Source organism: Lasioglossum baleicum, chromosome 7 (assembly GCF_051020765.1).
Source record: "Lasioglossum baleicum chromosome 7, iyLasBale1, whole genome shotgun sequence".
In the NCBI taxonomy this organism is placed as follows: domain Eukaryota; kingdom Metazoa; phylum Arthropoda; class Insecta; order Hymenoptera; family Halictidae; genus Lasioglossum; species Lasioglossum baleicum.
Genome location: NC_134935.1, coordinates 3,548,393 through 3,565,439, shown reverse-complemented (window position 1 = coordinate 3,565,439; position 17,047 = coordinate 3,548,393). Strand labels below are relative to the sequence as shown.

General features: G+C 39.0%; 1 protein-coding gene and 2 long non-coding RNA genes across 4 annotated transcripts; 2 read left to right on the top strand and 1 right to left on the bottom strand.

Annotated features, from left to right (window-relative positions):
• Positions 1 to 680: 680 nt before the first annotated feature.
• On the bottom strand, positions 681 to 6,274 carry LOC143210309 (neuralized-like protein 2). Of its 2 annotated transcripts, none has more exons than XM_076427057.1 (3): positions 5,915 to 6,274; positions 1,553 to 1,876; positions 681 to 1,462 (listed from the first exon to the last, which is right to left on the bottom strand). In XM_076427057.1, the coding sequence occupies exons 1-3, from the start codon at positions 6,264 to 6,266 to the stop codon at positions 1,341 to 1,343; spliced, it is 798 nt and encodes a 265-aa protein (XP_076283172.1). In that variant the 5' UTR covers positions 6,267 to 6,274; the 3' UTR covers positions 681 to 1,340. The 2 variants fall into 2 exon arrangements, with proteins under 2 accessions (XP_076283172.1, XP_076283173.1); XM_076427058.1 differs by having other exon boundaries at positions 703 to 1,459.
• Positions 6,275 to 6,606: 332 nt separating this feature from the next.
• On the top strand, positions 6,607 to 8,143 carry LOC143210311 (uncharacterized). Its single transcript, XR_013009235.1, has 4 exons — positions 6,607 to 6,748; positions 7,426 to 7,557; positions 7,876 to 7,933; positions 8,013 to 8,143. It is a non-coding gene; the product is annotated as an uncharacterized LOC143210311 (long non-coding RNA).
• A 1,382-nt stretch (positions 8,144 to 9,525) lies between these two features.
• LOC143210310 (uncharacterized) lies at positions 9,526 to 11,005 on the top strand. Its single transcript, XR_013009234.1, has 3 exons — positions 9,526 to 10,056; positions 10,255 to 10,313; positions 10,512 to 11,005. It is a non-coding gene; the product is annotated as an uncharacterized LOC143210310 (long non-coding RNA).
• Positions 11,006 to 17,047: the final 6,042 nt, after the last annotated feature.

The window sequence follows — 17,047 nt, the reverse complement described above, 5'->3', positions numbered from 1 at the left end:
ATTTTTCTGTCTCCAAAAGTCTTTTTGGCTGATGGGATGACCAGAGCCCCCTGCGGTGAACCTTCCTCTTTCGAATGAGCCCTCACCCAGCCCAAAATTTGCTCAAATGAGGACACTAACTGAAAACCAGCAAACCCATGTTTCGAGCCATTTTTCTAGTAAGATTCTAGTTATTTGCTAGATATTTGCTATTTACTAGGATCTTACTAGATTTTGGGTCGAAAACATGGGTTTCCTGGTTTTCAGTTAGTGTCCTCATTTGAGCAAATTTTGGGCTGGGTGAGGGCTCATTCGAAAGAGGAAGGTTCACCGCAGGGGGCTCTGGTCATCCCATCAGCCAAAAAGACTTTTGGAGACAGAAAAATGCATTGAAATCTGCTGGTTTTTTTTCCTAGATGTTTACTCTACTTTGGACACTAATATTATTAGATATAAACATATTCTCGTTAACCTCATGACCAGAGCCCCCTGCGGTGAACCTTCCTCTTTCGAATGAGCCCTCACCCAGCCCAAAATTTGCTCAAATAAGGACACTAACTGAAAACCAGCAAACCCATGTTTCGAGCCATTTTTCTAGTAATATTCTAGGTATTTTCTAGTTACAAATCCAGGGTGGACTACCCCCATAAGGGGGTAGTATAGGCTCTATTTGGAACTAGAAAATACCTAGAATCTTACTAGAAGAAGGGGTTGAAACATGGGTTTGCGCCCAGACGTTGTTTGACCTTATTAGAACAAATTGTGGGCTGTGTGAGGGCTCGTTCTAAAGAGGAAGGTTAAATGAAGTGCGCTTTTCTCATCTCATAAGTCAAAAAAGTCTATTAGAGACAGAAAATGCATTGAAATCTGCGGGATTTTTTCCTAGATTTTTTCTCTACTTTGGGCCATCATATTATTAGATATAAACATAATCTCGTTAACCTCGGGAGAAAAGCGCACTTCATTTAACCTTCCTCTTTAGAATGAGCCCTCACACAGCCCACAATTTGTTCTAATAAGGTCAAACAACGTCTGGGCGCAAACCCATGTTTCAACCCCTTTTTCTAGTAAGATTCTAGGTATTTTCTAGTTACAAATAGAGCCTATACTACCCCCATAATGCACCGTGGTAACGACGGATGCTGGTGGGGGACAGTGGGCGCTACGGTGGGGACAGTTTTGCCTCAATTGAGGCAAAATTGCCCACGCCTGTAGTAAATGAAAGCACGATTCACGCGATAGAACGCATTGCAATATTGGTGGGGTCATTGAATCGCAAACGAACAACAAACACTGAAACCGTCATCTAAATAAAGGTGGAGAATAAAAGTCGAGGAACAAGACGGAATGGTGTTCGACTCTCACTGCGACTGGTATAGTAGATAATCTTTCAGAACCCGTGGAAGCGGAAGCGAGTCAACCGCGTTTCCCTTGGTATACTGCAGTATTGCATCACGGCAGGCACTCTGTAGGGTAGATACTGCTGAAACAAATTGTTGAAAAAAAAGAGATAAAAGAAAAAAAGGATGAACTTATCATAATTATCGTACCCCAGTTTATATTATCAACTTACCGCCATACAACTGAACTATCCTGACTTGTTTGGTAGTGCCGTACACGTCTACCACTGCTCGCACGGGTCCTGCTTTGTAAGGTATATCCTTGACGCATACCCCTTGGTCTTCTCCGTTTATTATAAAGTGCATTTCTGCCTTGTCAGAACCAGCCTGTGGCACATACATCAATCCAATACGACTTCCAGCATCCATGGGTAGAATATTTTGAGAAGAGTCAATGGTGTTTGGTCTAAGGGCATTCATGGGAATAACTCCTCGAGATGTTTGCACGTTAACTCCATCGGTTATTAGCTTCTTTTCTCTGGATGGTATTCCTTCACCTTAAAGAGGATGGTAATACATTAGTCACCTGGTTCACCTGATTCACGTAGTACACAAATATTTGTAGTATAAATCATACTACATGGCTAGAATGAAAAATTTATTGTTTTCAATTAGTCGAAAAGTTATATCTGTGAGAACTCAAAAAGATACTATTTAAAATATATATTATACAGGGTGATTAACCAGATATTACCACCTCGATTTTTGTCATTACTATTATTCGTAGCGAAGAATGTTTATATAAGATTGAATGGTTTCGAGAGATGAATACTTTGTGGTGTTGTGAGTTTTTTTGTTGGTGTTCAATCGATGAAGCTTTATATTTTCTACAAAAAATTATTAACCTATTAATATCGAAAAACCATTAGTTAAGGAGATATTTTTTATTTTTAGTGTTGTTACTAAATCACAACTCTTTTGATAATGTTACGAATTCAATGTGGCAATTATTTACATTTTACAGCACTTTCTGTATCGATGTTACTCTCTTACTCAGTGCTAGCTTTGTTTACAAATGTAGTCAACGGAACTGTTTCCTTGATCTCGATCGACAACTTGTTAATACCGTATATTAATGTTCTCAGCGCACTGGTTCGATCTTTTGATGCATAAAAACCTTCGTCTGTTGTGATTGTTTCGCCATCCATTGTAACTGTTTCCTTGATCTCGATCGACAACTTGTTCGAACCAGTGCGCTGAAAACATTAATATACGTTAGCAGTCAACAGAGTTGTGAAATTTAAGCATTGATGGACATGAAATATTGTACAGTGAATTATCATTCATAATGAAGTATTCCAACGAAGAGAAGATTGACTTTTCATCAGTTCATTTTGAAGCTGGGAAAAGTGCCACGCGTACAGAACAATTGTACGTCGACAGATTTCCTGAAAAGAATCAGCCATCTCGTCGTTTTTTTGATAATATCTTTAAACGATTTGACCTAACAGGAAATTTACAAAGCAAAAATGCCAATTCATAGTAACACAGTGATGAATAAGGCAAATGAAATTGCAGTCTTAGCTGCAGTAAAATTAAATTCATCATCAAGCTCTCGCGAAATCGAAAGACAATCTGGCTGGAATTAGTAGAACAAACGTCCTATGTATCCTCAAAGGGCACAAATATTACCCGTATCATTTATCAAAGGTTCAAGAATTGAGAGTTGAGCTTGACATTTACAAAAAATGGATTAATGAATTTAAGGAATATGCACTATTGGTGCATGGAAAAGCCCCATGCATTTAGACAAATCGATAACCAATCGGTGGAGTGTAAATGTTTGGATTGACCACACTTTATCGAAGGACCGACTGGACTAAAACATGCAGATTTTTTGACAAATACCTTATGGTCATTTTTACATGATTTGTCATTGCATATTCGACAAACAACGTGGCTGCAACAGGATGGTTATCCTGTACACTATGCAAGAATAACACGAAATGGACAAGGTGGTCCCATTCATTTTCCTGCAAGATCACCTGATTTAACACCCTTCGACTTTTTCTTATGGAGTTACTTGAAAAATAAAGTATACGCTGAGGCTCCGACTACAATTGCTGATATGAAAGATCGTACATCACTGAATGTAATAACATACTACCAGTTTTATTACATAATGTAAAACAATCGTTACTTTCTCAGTCGCCACATTGAACCTTTCCTGTGAATAAAGTCATTATAACATTACATATTAAGAGACTCGTGATTTCATAACAACACTAAAATTAAAATATCTCCTTAACTAATGGTTTTTCGATATTAATATAAATACTTTTTTGTAGAGAATATGAAGCTTCATTGATTGGTGCAGGAGAAAACATACGATCTCATTTTTAAAAATGCTGGTGACCTTTATATTTCTTCTATGCATTCACCTAGAAAAAAACTCACAACACCAAAGTATGCATCTCTCGAAACCATTCAACCTTATATAAGCATTCTTCGCTGCGAATAATAATAATGACGAAAATCGAGGTGGTAATATCTGGTGAGCCACCCTGTATATTAGAAATTTTGCATGGGCTAATGAGAACTTTATTCTTCTATGGTTCTGGGGTAAGTACTGAGCGTCAACCTTATTAGAAGGCATCCTCGTATTCCCCGATCCGTGGCCAGACCCTTAAGAACAATTTCTCTATTCTTTAGTAAAGCGGTGCAGTGTTGGGTTGCCTACCATACTTAAAGATCCCTAACTTTCTATATACAACATCAACGAATGCACCGCGTCTGGTGTCTGCACAACTTGGAGTTGCCAGCCACCATTTGGGGTTTGCGCGTTGGACAAACTACAGCTTCAGGGGCCACGTTCAACTCTAACCCTGTTAGAGATCTTGAATTTCCTTCGAAACTAAGGTGTCGCTAACATACAGTGTGTTATTCCAAACAATACGAGAAAATGTTGCATACAGAAGTTGTAGATTCTAAGAAACTATTTACATAATATGGTATAAATGGTATTCTTGCAAGTGGTGGTATAATACAGAAGATATAGAGGTCAGCTTTGTTTTCTTAAATGGAATGTCAAATTTTTTATGCTCAATTTCGATAGATTGGCGTATTCTAAGTATAAAAGTACCAAAGTGTATTTGTCCTAAAACTTACCGTTGCTGAGATATTTGACTGTTTTCATTCTATTACATTCATTATGGAACGTATTCGAGGATATGCTCACTCCGTCAAATGTAAACATTGTGAGGCTTCGACGTCTCTCAGTGTCAGTCAGTTTCTCAGTTAGTGAACATAAGATAGTCAATATGAAATTTTCATTCAAAGAACAATTAAAGATGTTTCTAATTTATGGAGAAAGTAAGAGAAATGTAATTATGGCTCGAAATTTGTACATTGTGAAAGATATCCAAACCGCATGTGTCCCTCACAAGATTTTTGAAAGATTGTGTAAAAAATTAAAAGAAACTGGAAGTCTGGCTGTTCGTAAGATGAATCGTAAAAAGCCTGTATGTAGTGAAGATAATGAAATTAATGTTGTTGCAATGGTACATCATAGTCCTCATGTTAGTGTCAGATTCAGCGCGAATCTGAAGTCAGGCAAAGTAGAGCATTACGAGTTCGCACACGTCATAAATATCATCCGTACCACATTAGCCTTCACCAGAAATTACATGACATGGATTATGTAAATCATGTTAAATTTTGTGGATGGGCTCAAGAGCAGCTACAAAATTAATCCACTTTTTTTTCTCTTTAATAATATTTACCGATGAGGCTACTTTTACCAGCACTGTTAATTTACATAACATGCATAATTATTGGTCAGTACAAAATCCTCACTGGCTATGAGAAATTGACCATCGAAGATGCTGGTCCATTAATGTGTGGTGTGGAATCATAAGCCAACAAATAATTCGGCCTTATTTCATTGACGTCACTTTTACTGGTCAAAAATATGATACGTTCTTAAGAAATACATTACCAAATTTATTATAAAACGTACCATTAAGCGTTCGTTAGACAATGACATCCAGCATGACAGATGTCCAACACACTATGCTTGAAGGGTGAGAAGTATACTTGATGAAATATTCCCAAATCAATGAATAGGACACGCTGGATTTGCTGGTCAGCACTTAGTCCAGATTTAACACCCCTAGATTTTATCTCGTGGGGAACATTGGAAAATATTGTGTATAAGACGTGTAAGAGACACAACAGTTCAAAGATGTTGCATTGCTGCAGATGGCTGACATTTCGAACATTCATGAAAACAGTTAAATATCTCAGCAATGGTAAGTTTTAGGACAAATGCATCTGAATACTTTTATACTCAGAATATACCAATCTATCGAAATTGATCATAAAAAATTGGACATTCGATTTAAAAAGACAAAGGTGACCTCTATATCTTCTGTACGCCTCCACTTGCAAGAATAACATTTATACCATATTATGTAGTTTCTTAAACCCTATAACTTCTATACGTAACATTTTCTCGTATTATTTGAAATAACCAAGATATTCAAATGGACAGAATTCGTGGGATGTACTCTATATTTGCCGCAGCAGATTCTTACCGTATCTCATCACATCCAAACAATCCCATATAGCGTTGCTCCTGGTAATAGCGAACATCCATGTGTTGCCTAGTTTGACCAGATTAGGTAATGCGAACATGGGCAAACAACCGTCCATGGACATTGGATCGATTAAGGTGAGCCCGAGTCTCATATGCCCGCTCCATCCTCCTTGAGTCCTCTCGATCTCTACCAGAAAGATCTCGCCTGGCTGCAGAGGCTTTTCACTGAAAGCTAGGGAATTGGCGAAGCTGGTAGTACGATAGGCTACTGTACTGTCATCCATGAGTACAATGTTTCCCCCATGGGTGGGATGAAACCTTGTCAGTATTTTCCTCGATTTCTCAGTCATTGCGAGGCTGAGACTGAGGATTCGATCCCGAGGACCGGTACTAAAAATCTACTCTGCACGGACTGGTCTCGGCGTGAAACTTCATTAAGGAAAATCGACAGAGAAGAACCACTGGCCGCTCCAACACTCGGCAGAACCAAACGTGGATGGATACACGGTTCGCGAGGAATGTTCGGTTTAAATGACACATTGGAATGCTTTCGACGGCTTACATGGTTGCTCCCTTCGATCAGCGGCTGAGAAAGTGAGGTTGGGTGTCCATCGTAACGGTGTTCTCGCCGAAAAGTGAAACCAATCGGCCGTCCAGCACGAATCGTTATCACGAAGAAATTCCGCACAGAATTCCAGCCTTAAACGAGAACCAAATCTAACACAAAGGGGACAGAACTTTGATAGTATAATAACTCGAGGAAACGAAGTAGAAACAGCTGATTGGCTGCGTATACGTCAGTGCCGTATCCGAGACTTTCCGGCCCAGGGATGTACGTGAATGAATTTAGGCTAATCATAATGCTTTATAATATTTTAGAAAGTCATAAACATAATTGATTTTGAAGGCAGCAACTTCAGATCAGAATCACTTTTTGTATAAATGAACCAAATCATTTCAGTTTTTCTGCCAAGCTACATAGAAGAATTAGTTTACTAGGTGACGTGCAGAGGTGGACATTATTTAACAAAATAAATATTTCAAATGCTAGCTAATATTTTAGACTTTATTGTGCTTAAAGAAAATAGTATTTTAAACAAGATATAGAATTTCGAAAATGAAATATTGAATCTAAACCACAAAATAAAATATTTCTATTTTAACTACTTGAATCACAAGATTAATATCATAAATCAAGAATATTATACATTTACCTTCATTTTAAAAAAATTAATTATATATTCAAACTATAGTTATATATCTATTTTTTATTGATTTATAAATTTATTCTCGAATCGTGTTACCTTCTCGCGATAATTTACTCTTGTATCGTGACAATCAATTGCATTTGATTCCGTGTCGTGTGATAGAAAACAAGTTTGTTTAATTTCCGTTCAAATTAATTTTGATTTTATATTCAAATTGCATTATTTATTTAATATTAATTGTGATTTAGTTTACGACTATTTTTGTCAATTGTAATTAATGAATTTGCTCTTGCTGTTACAGATTCCGCGGGAAAAAAATCCATCGATCGAAGGACCATATTCATTGCCCAGATCGATACTTCACGTTGCTTTCGATAATCGAAAGCGTGACAGCTTCATGGCGTACTTTGTTGAAGCAGGAGAGTATGTGAGCGTGAGTACAAATTATATTTCTCCAATTATACTATGTTATTGAACATCTTTCTACAATATCATTAATGAAAAATTAATAAATAATCATTTTAAATTATTTATTTTTTATTAATTCGCATTTACTCTTGTGTCGCGACGATCAACTGAATTGTATTTGTATTTGAATTCGTGTCGTGCGATAGATATCGATTTTATTTAATTTCCGCTAAAATTAATTTTGATTTGATATTTAACTTGAATTATTTATTTATTATTAATTCTTATTTAGTTTCCGACTGTTGGTCGACTAAAATTAATGAATTTGTTGTTTCTGTTCCAGATTCCGAACTACTCGATGCTACTCAGTGCTTTCTTCCAGCAGGACACAACGCACGAGCGTAAGTACAATTAATAAATATTAAACTTTAATTATTTAATTCCTATTGAGATAAAATGGATTTATTCTTTCTGTTACAGTGTCCTAAGGGTATAAAATGTTTTGAACCTGTTGCTTAATCTTGCCTTATGCCGCCTACCTTGACAACCAAAGACGACATCGATACTGATATCGAGAGCAACGTTCCGTGTTGTTTTCAAGGGGGGGGGGGGGGGGAGAATGTGAGTACCAATACATTTGTACAATTAATTTTTATTATATGTAGAACATTTCCTTTCAAGGTACTAATGGAAAATTGTACATCCTACACTTTCTATTTCGAAAATCATTTAAATAGCATTTACATTAAAATGTTTTTATATGCCAATGAAATTGTACGAATCGATTTTAATATGTTTTCGTTTTATTTTTTGATTTCAGGATTCTAACGCAGCTTCACATACTCCCAGCAAGTAGTAAGTGAATAAACAACTGTCTTTTTTCTTATTCTACTTCTTTCGTAGTGTTACGTCCCGGGTCGGATATGATCCGACGAAACGAGCCCAGACGGGGCGGGGACGTAACCGACCAATTTATTTAAGACGATCTTAGATCCACGTGGCGCGTAACGTCCACGTCTGATCAGGGACCCGATACCGGTGTTCGTCGTTGTTGAAAAGGCGAAGAGGGGAATAAATGCGAACCGAGACGGACGTCGTCCGTCGTGAACACCGCGTAGAACTAACACGCGTCGCGGTAGTAGAGATGGTTCCCAGTGGTCGAAGTGTCACTATGCGGGTGTGTGCAACTCGTCCGAACGCGTGGGTTTGCTCGATTTGTGACAGGAGATTTCGATCGAAGGGAATTAGCGTTCTCTCGGTACCGAGCACCCTCTGGGCTCAGACGTACACGATTGATACACCAATTTTAGGGTTAGAAGAACGGACGTAGGAAGTCTAAGGAATTTGCGGAACAGGTCGGAGTCGAACAACCCGAAGAAACACCACGCGCACACTCACTTTCGCGATCACTTTAACCGGTCACTGGGAACGACACTTTAAAAGTGGACGATATCGAGGAGCAGGATGTTGCTGAATAAAGCTGCGAAGTAATAGGTTTAAACAAACAAAGTATAATGAACCAAAATGGATACAAAGTGATGATTTGCGAGCAGAACTCGTGAAACAAAATATAATGACGGCTTGCGAGCAAGCTCGAACGAAATATCCCTAGTAGCATTTACGGTTGGCCAACGGTGGCCAACGGTTGGGAGTTTGTTGGGGAATGGTGGGGCATGGTTAGTGGTTTTGCCGACAAATCCCCAACCTAGGGCCAACGAAGAAAAATTACGTCAGTTTGCCGACGAATACCCAACGTTGGGCCAACGACGAATAACCAACATAGGGCCAACGACGAATACCCAACATAAGGCCAACGAAGAAAAATTACCGTCAGTTTGCCGACGAATACCCAACGTTGGGCCAACGACGAATAACCAACATAGGGCCAACGACGAATACCCAACATAAGGCCAACGAAGAAAAATTACCGTCAGTTTGCCGACGAATACCCAACGTTGGGCCAACGACGAATAACCAACATAGGGCCAACGACGAATACCCAACATAGGACCAACGAAGAAAAATTACGTCAGTTTGCCGACGAATACCCAACGTTGGGCCAACGACGAATAACCAACATAGGGCCAACGACGAATACCCAACATAAGGCCAACGAAGAAAAATTACGTCAGTTTGCCGACGAATACCCAACGTTGGGCCAACGACGAATAACCAACATAAGGCCAACGAAGAAAAATTACGTCAGTTTGCCGACGAATACCCAACGTTGGGTCAACGACGAATACCCAACATAGGACCAACGACGAATACCCGTCGTTCAAGATATATGTAGCGTCGATCGTCATTTGGTATTTGTCGATTTTCACTATTTCATTCTTCTGTGCTGTGTCGAACTGTCGAAGTGGTCGTTCTTTGTGTCGCGTGTTCTACTTCATTTCATTAACAAAAAATTTTGATAATGTACAAAGTGGTGGAATTTAATTCAACACCATTAATTTAATTCAATTCAGCATCATCGTTCGGTAGAACAGCAGCCATATGGATGCAGCTACGCCAAATATTTGTAAGTATATTGTTAAATTAGTAATGAGTGGTTTAGTTTAACAATTATTTATACCTATACTTAATTATACGTGTTACCACGTATTGTAGATACTTTCTAAAGAATGTGTGTAATTTATGCATGCATTCAATTGCAATTAACAATTTTGTTTCCTTTTGCTTTTCTTGTTGTAAGATTAATTTCTATGTCATTTTTCAGATTTTACTGAGGCACAAGTGTTCGATGGATCATCAGCCATGCAGCTACGCCAAATATTTGTAAGTATATTGTTAAATTAGTAATGAGTGGTTTAGTTTAACAATTATTTATACCTATACTTAATTATACGTGTTACCACGTATTGTAGATACTTTCTAAAGAATGTGTGTAATTTATGCATGCATTCAATTGCAATTAACAATTTTGTTTCCTTTTGCTTTTCTTGTTGTAAGATTAATTTCTATGTCATTTTTCAGATTTTACTGAGGCACAAGTGTTCGATTGATCATCAGCCATGCAGCTACGCCAATATCTATAACTGCGAAAAACAGTTGTATTTTAAGTACGTCGTTATCCGATTCTTGTTTCACCATCTTAAGCGGAACTGTTGTAATTATCAGAACTATTGAAGAGGTGTAATATGAATGTAATATCATATTACTAATGTGCAACGTGTTATGTATGTAATATGAATGTAATGTCATATTACTAATGTGCAATGTGTGTTATGTACGTAATATAATATGTAATGTAAGGAATCTTACTTTTATAATATGTAATATATGTATACATTTCGTACATATATATGTAAGAAATCCGTTATATGCTAGCGTGCATAATAAGTTAGTACTTATATATTAATATAATATGTGAGGCAAAAATTGTTACCTCACAAAATGACTGATTGTGAGATATAAAAATAAAATATTTTTATAATACACATATATATATGTATACATATAATTAATTGACCCTACAGAAAGAATCCTTTTGTTGGCTTTTCGTATTATAGTAATGTAGGCCCTACGTTGGGTATTACCGTTGGCCCTACGTTGGGTATTACCGTTGGCCCTACGTTGGGTATTACCGTTGGCCCGACATTGGACGTGATCGTTGGCCCTACGTTGGGTATTACCGTTGGCCCGACATTGGACGTGATCGTTGGCCCTACGTTGGGTATTACCGTTGGCCCGACGCTGGCGCAACGTTGGCTGAACGTTGGCCCAACGTTGGCCCTGACTGTTGGCCCAACTGCAAAAAAGAGCGACATTTCTAACGGTTGCCCAACGCAAACCCCCAACGTAGGCCCAACGAAACGCCAACCGTAAATGCTACTAGGGATATAGCACAGGATAAAATTCAGTAGTTTGCGAGCGAGCTCGTACAAAGCAAAAGAGCACAAAAATAAGAATTACGAACTTGAATTCTAGTGCGAGCAAGCTCGTACAACAGAATAGCACAAAATAATAATTGTAGCTTTGAATTATAATGCGAGCAAGCTCGTGCAACAAAATAGCGCAAAAATAACAATTATAGTTGGAATAATGATGCGAGCGAGCTCATATGAACGAAATAGCTCAGGAATAGCAATGGTAATATGAAAGATGGTGCGAGCGAGCTCGTACAAACAAAATAACACAGAAATAGCAATTGTAATATGAATTATAAAGCGAGCGAGCTCGTATGAACAAAATAGCACAGAAATAGCAATTGTAATAAGAATTATAAAGCGAGCGAGCTCGTGTGAAAAAAATAGCGCAGAAATAGCAATTGTAATAAGAATTATAAAGCGAGCGAGCTCGTGTGAACAAAATAGCGCAGAAATAGCAATTGTGATAAGAATTATAAAGCGAGCGAGCTCGTGTGAACAAAATAGCGCAGAAATAGCAATTGTGATAAGAATTATAAAGCGAGTGAGCTCGTATGAACAAAATAGCACAGAAATAGCAATTGTAATATGAATTATAAAGCGAGCGAGCTCGTTTGAACAAAATAGCGCAGAAATAATATCTGTAAGTATGGTATAAGAATTCACGAGCAAACTCGACAGATAATTTAGAAACAATTGAAATATAATTGAAATGGAAATGGTAGAAATGGTAAGGTGGAATACGACCTGAATATCGTGAGCGATTTGGAACAAAGTCCGAAAACGCGATTAAACTGAACTCGACTGAAGACGCTAGAGAACTGAATGGTATGAATTCCGAAACTGGAAGGAGGAGAGCGATTCGCGCGATTTTGTCTTATTTATAATGAGAGCGCGGACCATAGGGATTCGGTGAACCGCGAAGTCCTTTGTCTAAATCGTACGAAGTACGGACGAATATGTTGTCGTCGATGTATACTTTTCGCTGTTTGAACGAGACGACGGTTTAGATGTACGTACACTTGTACTCGCGGTTGCCATGCTGGCGTCCGCTTGTACCGGTGACTATCGCGTCTTTTCCGATTCCCTATGTTCACGCTCACGGGGATATGTATATATATATATAAATACGCGTAAGATATATATACATATCGCTGTGTACGGATTTAAACGCGATTTCGGTTTGGATTTTACGAAGGAGGTATAAGCATGTATAAGTATACCATATATATATATATGTATATACGGCGAGAATTTGCTCATATGAACAAAACCGACGCAACACGTCGGTACGACGTTACAGTAGATAATTTAGACGAGTACAGTGACCCCGTGAGAACGCCAGGCGTTCCCTTGGGTAGTAATTTGTTTCCTAGCTAGGTAGGGTCTTTTTGTACGTCATTTTTTTGTTTTTATAAATCAACAATTTCATAGTTTGGAACACAATTATTAGAGTCACTTTTGATCATTGACATAATCGTTTCAAAATTATATTTTGAATTGCTCAGAAACATTATACAGATAGATACCACGTACAAAAAGACGATTCGCGACGGATCGATTCTTTAGACAAAGCAAAATTACTTAACTAATTAACCTTTGACGATTACTTTACATTTAGCAGAGTACTCTTTCATTATTTCGAAAGTTTGCTGTATCGAAATGCTGTTTCGATCTCTTTTTATTCGACGATAAAATTCCATTACCGTTTTCTCTAAAATATCTTTTCTTTAAATTTCTCTTAAATATTCAATTTGTAAATTAACATTAAATTTTAAATTCAAAGTAGAGTCATTTTTCAAAAATGCAAGAACCGTATAAAATCTAACAAATTCTTTTAGTTAGGATTTTCAGGATATTAACGTTCCCTGTTCGTTGCTCGAATCCTCTCACGTGCACAGGTGTTACTCGGGAGGGTGAGAGCAACGGGTACATGGAATATTGTTTTTTAATCATATGTGTGGCGATTGACAATGGTTAGTGCATTGTGCACGACATATTTTCCACTTGTGTGTGTGTGTGTGTGTGTTATTAGGCAGTGGAATTGCGTCCGTTGTTCAAACTACATAGATTCGGTAGCGCATATTCCTGTCGATCTGTGACATGCTACATGGATCTTCGTGGAATATACGCGCGCATAGCTTTCTCAATTCGTTAAGAATAATGTGCAGTATTCAGAATGACGCGTAATTTAATTCAATGTCAATTCAGATGTTCTTTCGATTTATTGATTTATTTCGCAATGATCACTGCCATTGTCAGTCGATTTCAAGAAATCTGGTACGTACCTTAGAGTGTGCTTGTGATCCGAACATTAGGGTGTCGGAGGCGTCCCGGGACGTTCTCTCTAGATGTTAGGCTCTTGCACCCTGGCGTCTGTGTGGAGATCGTGTTGCGAATGTGTTGGAGAGCTTGTGTCTTTTGCCATTTCTTAAATATAGGGCTAGGTAGGTAGGTAACTTACCTTCTTGGTCTGACTGTTTATTCTAATTAGTAGGTAGGGGCTGGGGCTGGCTACCGCTTTCTCTTTCGGGTAGGCCGCGCGGTAGTCAGTCACTGGAAGAGCTCGAAGTTTTGTCTCGAAGCTAAATCGAACGAGGCATGACGTTCGAATTGATGCTTCGTGCTCGATACTTCCTGCTCGTGTAGCTTTTCGCGGACGCGGACACGAACGCGCGCGAATTAGGGTTTCGAAACGCTGCGCACCTGCTCGATCGTATCAGCGAAACGATCGGTTCCTCTCGAAACTTGTGATTCGTTTCGGAAGGTGTCGATCGTTTTCACTGCGAGCACGTTTAGGGTTTCAGATGTTTGGTGGACCGCCGAAGAAAAAGAAGAGGCTATGAGGCTAAAAGAATGGGCAGTATTGGGCAGGCCTCGCCGCCCCAACGATCAGCGGAGATGGGCACGTCCGCGATTTGCAGTAGCGTTGCGAAACAACCACGCGTGTTGCATTAGTTTTTTTTTAAAACAAAGATCAAAGTTAGCGTTGCGGAGATACTCGCGATTTCCATTAACTTCAATAGAGATTGTTTAGAGTATAGCGTTGCGAATGAAATAGTCGCGATTCCTATTACATTTCATTTTAATTCCTACTTGAAGCAATATTTAAGATATTTCAATTTTATAAGAGTTTAAACTTTGCATAATTATTTTGCGCAAAATCTACAATAGTCTTTTGGATCTCTGTCCGTTGAATTAGCGTTGCGAATGAAATAGTCGCGATTCCTATTACATTTCATTTTAATTCCTACTTGAAGCAATATTTAAGATATTTCAATTTTATAAGAGTTTAAACTTTGCATAATTATTTTGCGCAAAATCTATAATAGTCTTTTGGATCTCTGTCCGTTGAATTAGCGTTGCGTGGCAAAAGGATCGCGTTTGCGTTCGAGTCTTTCGACATTTCAGGGGCCCATGCTCCAGCTGCAACGATCCACTGCAAAAGTGGTCGCGGGAGAATCACAACGGGTTGAAAATCGGGTGAAAATCGAAATTGAAGTAGAGAATGTCTGGGACGAGATTAGTGGAGGTCCGCACCTGCTCTTCAAGCAGGGGTGACCTCGCAGTATGTGACCGCGTGGCACCATCTCTGGCTGCTAAAGCCAGCGTTACTAGGCTTCGGTCTATACTCGAAGCGGCCAGCTCGTGGAGTGTATACTCGCGAGTTGAACTAAGTGTGGATTTATAGTGGAGCAGCGAGGTGAGCTGTGCCGTGAAAAAAAAAGAATAACAATGAAAATACATATGTACTTTTTCATTAGTATGTGTCGAAATGTTGTCACGCATGTTGGTTTGTTTTCGCCGCGCCGCTATTATCGATGCTCGCAGCTTCACTATAAATCCACCCTAACGCTTTGAGCGAAGGGGCGCATCTGTCCTGGCGTTACGACGTCCAGGCAGTTGGATGGTGTCATTGCGTTTGGATTCGGGGTAGATCCTATGGGCTTGGAAACTCAGTCGCTAGCTGTCTCGTCTCGCTTCTCCTTCATTTCGATTAGAAATCCGAGAGAATCACAACGGGTTGTGAATTAGCGTTGTGACAATAGAATTTGTTTTGCCACCGTTTTTGACAATGGCAAAGACATTGCCATTTTTACTGCATGCCGCGAATGAATTAATAAACCGCGAAACACCATATCTGTGTGAGGAATTAGCGAGAAATTGCTGTTGCGATTGGCTTAGTGTTGCGAAAAATATCAACGCGTTGTTTTAAGGCGGGATTACGATCGCGCCTACATGCATTTTGGAATACACACCTAAAAAATCTTTAATATTTAATTTATTTAATAAGAATTTTTTTAATAAGATTTAATAAGATGAGTCGCGACCTCGTTTTAGAGTAAATGACTGACATTGCAGAACCAGTCGCGCACGTAACACCGAGCATTAAATTTCAGAGACACTTTATATCACTTTAGAGTTTTTGTTACCGTCAAAATGTGGAGCATACGCCCACCGGACCACTACGTAGAGAAGAAACGTATTGGTACGTTCTGAGGCCAAGTTGCCGTAAGCAGTTCGCGCAAAATCACGGTGCACGTTACTACGTTCAATCTCCCGCAGTGTGCTATGATCCACAACTCGTTTGCCGTTCCAGCAATGGAACAAGTGTTTCCGCTGTCCTACGACAATACCGTACACAAAAAGAAGACGTATTAAGTTACGTCACCTGTGGCGGTATGCACGACAATGTCATGGTGACCATCGTATTAGCATCTAACGCGGTGCAACCCATGGTGTTGGGCATGACTTACGATGGCGGAAATCACTGTAGTTTACCTGAACGTAGCCACGCGTGCCTTTAACCATTTAATGGTGTGTGAGCGCTAAATGCAGGGAACGTAACACTGCGTTTCACCAGCATGTATTATTTTTTGGGCTAACCACCCACAACGTAGTGGTTCGATCGCGTTAGTAGACATACACGATGCGTATGTAAAGCGTATCGAACGCCTCGTCGGCCCGTAAGGTAAAAGACGAGGTATCTTTACGTTTAGTGCAGTAGCGTTGTCGACGGAATTTAGTCTTCATAGCGTCCTGCAAAACTGGTTTCTGCAATGTTCGATCTGTAACAATATTCGAGGTCGCGAAGTATAGTCTCCTTCTCGCGTGTACGGTGAGAATTCACAGAATGGAATTGCATCGAATCGAATCGGTTTAATGTGTAAGTTTTCCAACATGCAAATGGTAGAAAATCCCGCCTTTTAGAGTTGCGATAAATAAAATTCCGTACTACACAGGGCAGGTCGCCTGTATAACGGTATTCGCCACATTAGTGCGACCGTGCTGCTGTCTTAAACGAAAGCAGAATTCAGGACCGATCTGCCTTCCTTCTGCCGTCAGCTTGTGCCGGCCAGATGCCGGCTCTTTCTGCCAGCAGAAAGCGATACTTCTATTGACGCAGATGCTCATCCAAAATCGATCAGATTGCTTACTGAGAAAATATTTTATTTTTAAAGTTGTACGCATACTTTAGAACATATACGATTATTTATTATTTACTATTTAAAATACTATTTTACCCAGCGAAAATTAAAATGGAAAAACACAATAGAAAACAGAAAAATAAAATATTAAAAGTTACTTAATTTTACAACTTCTTTATCTGGTCTTGTGACGAAATTTTAAAAAATGTGTTTT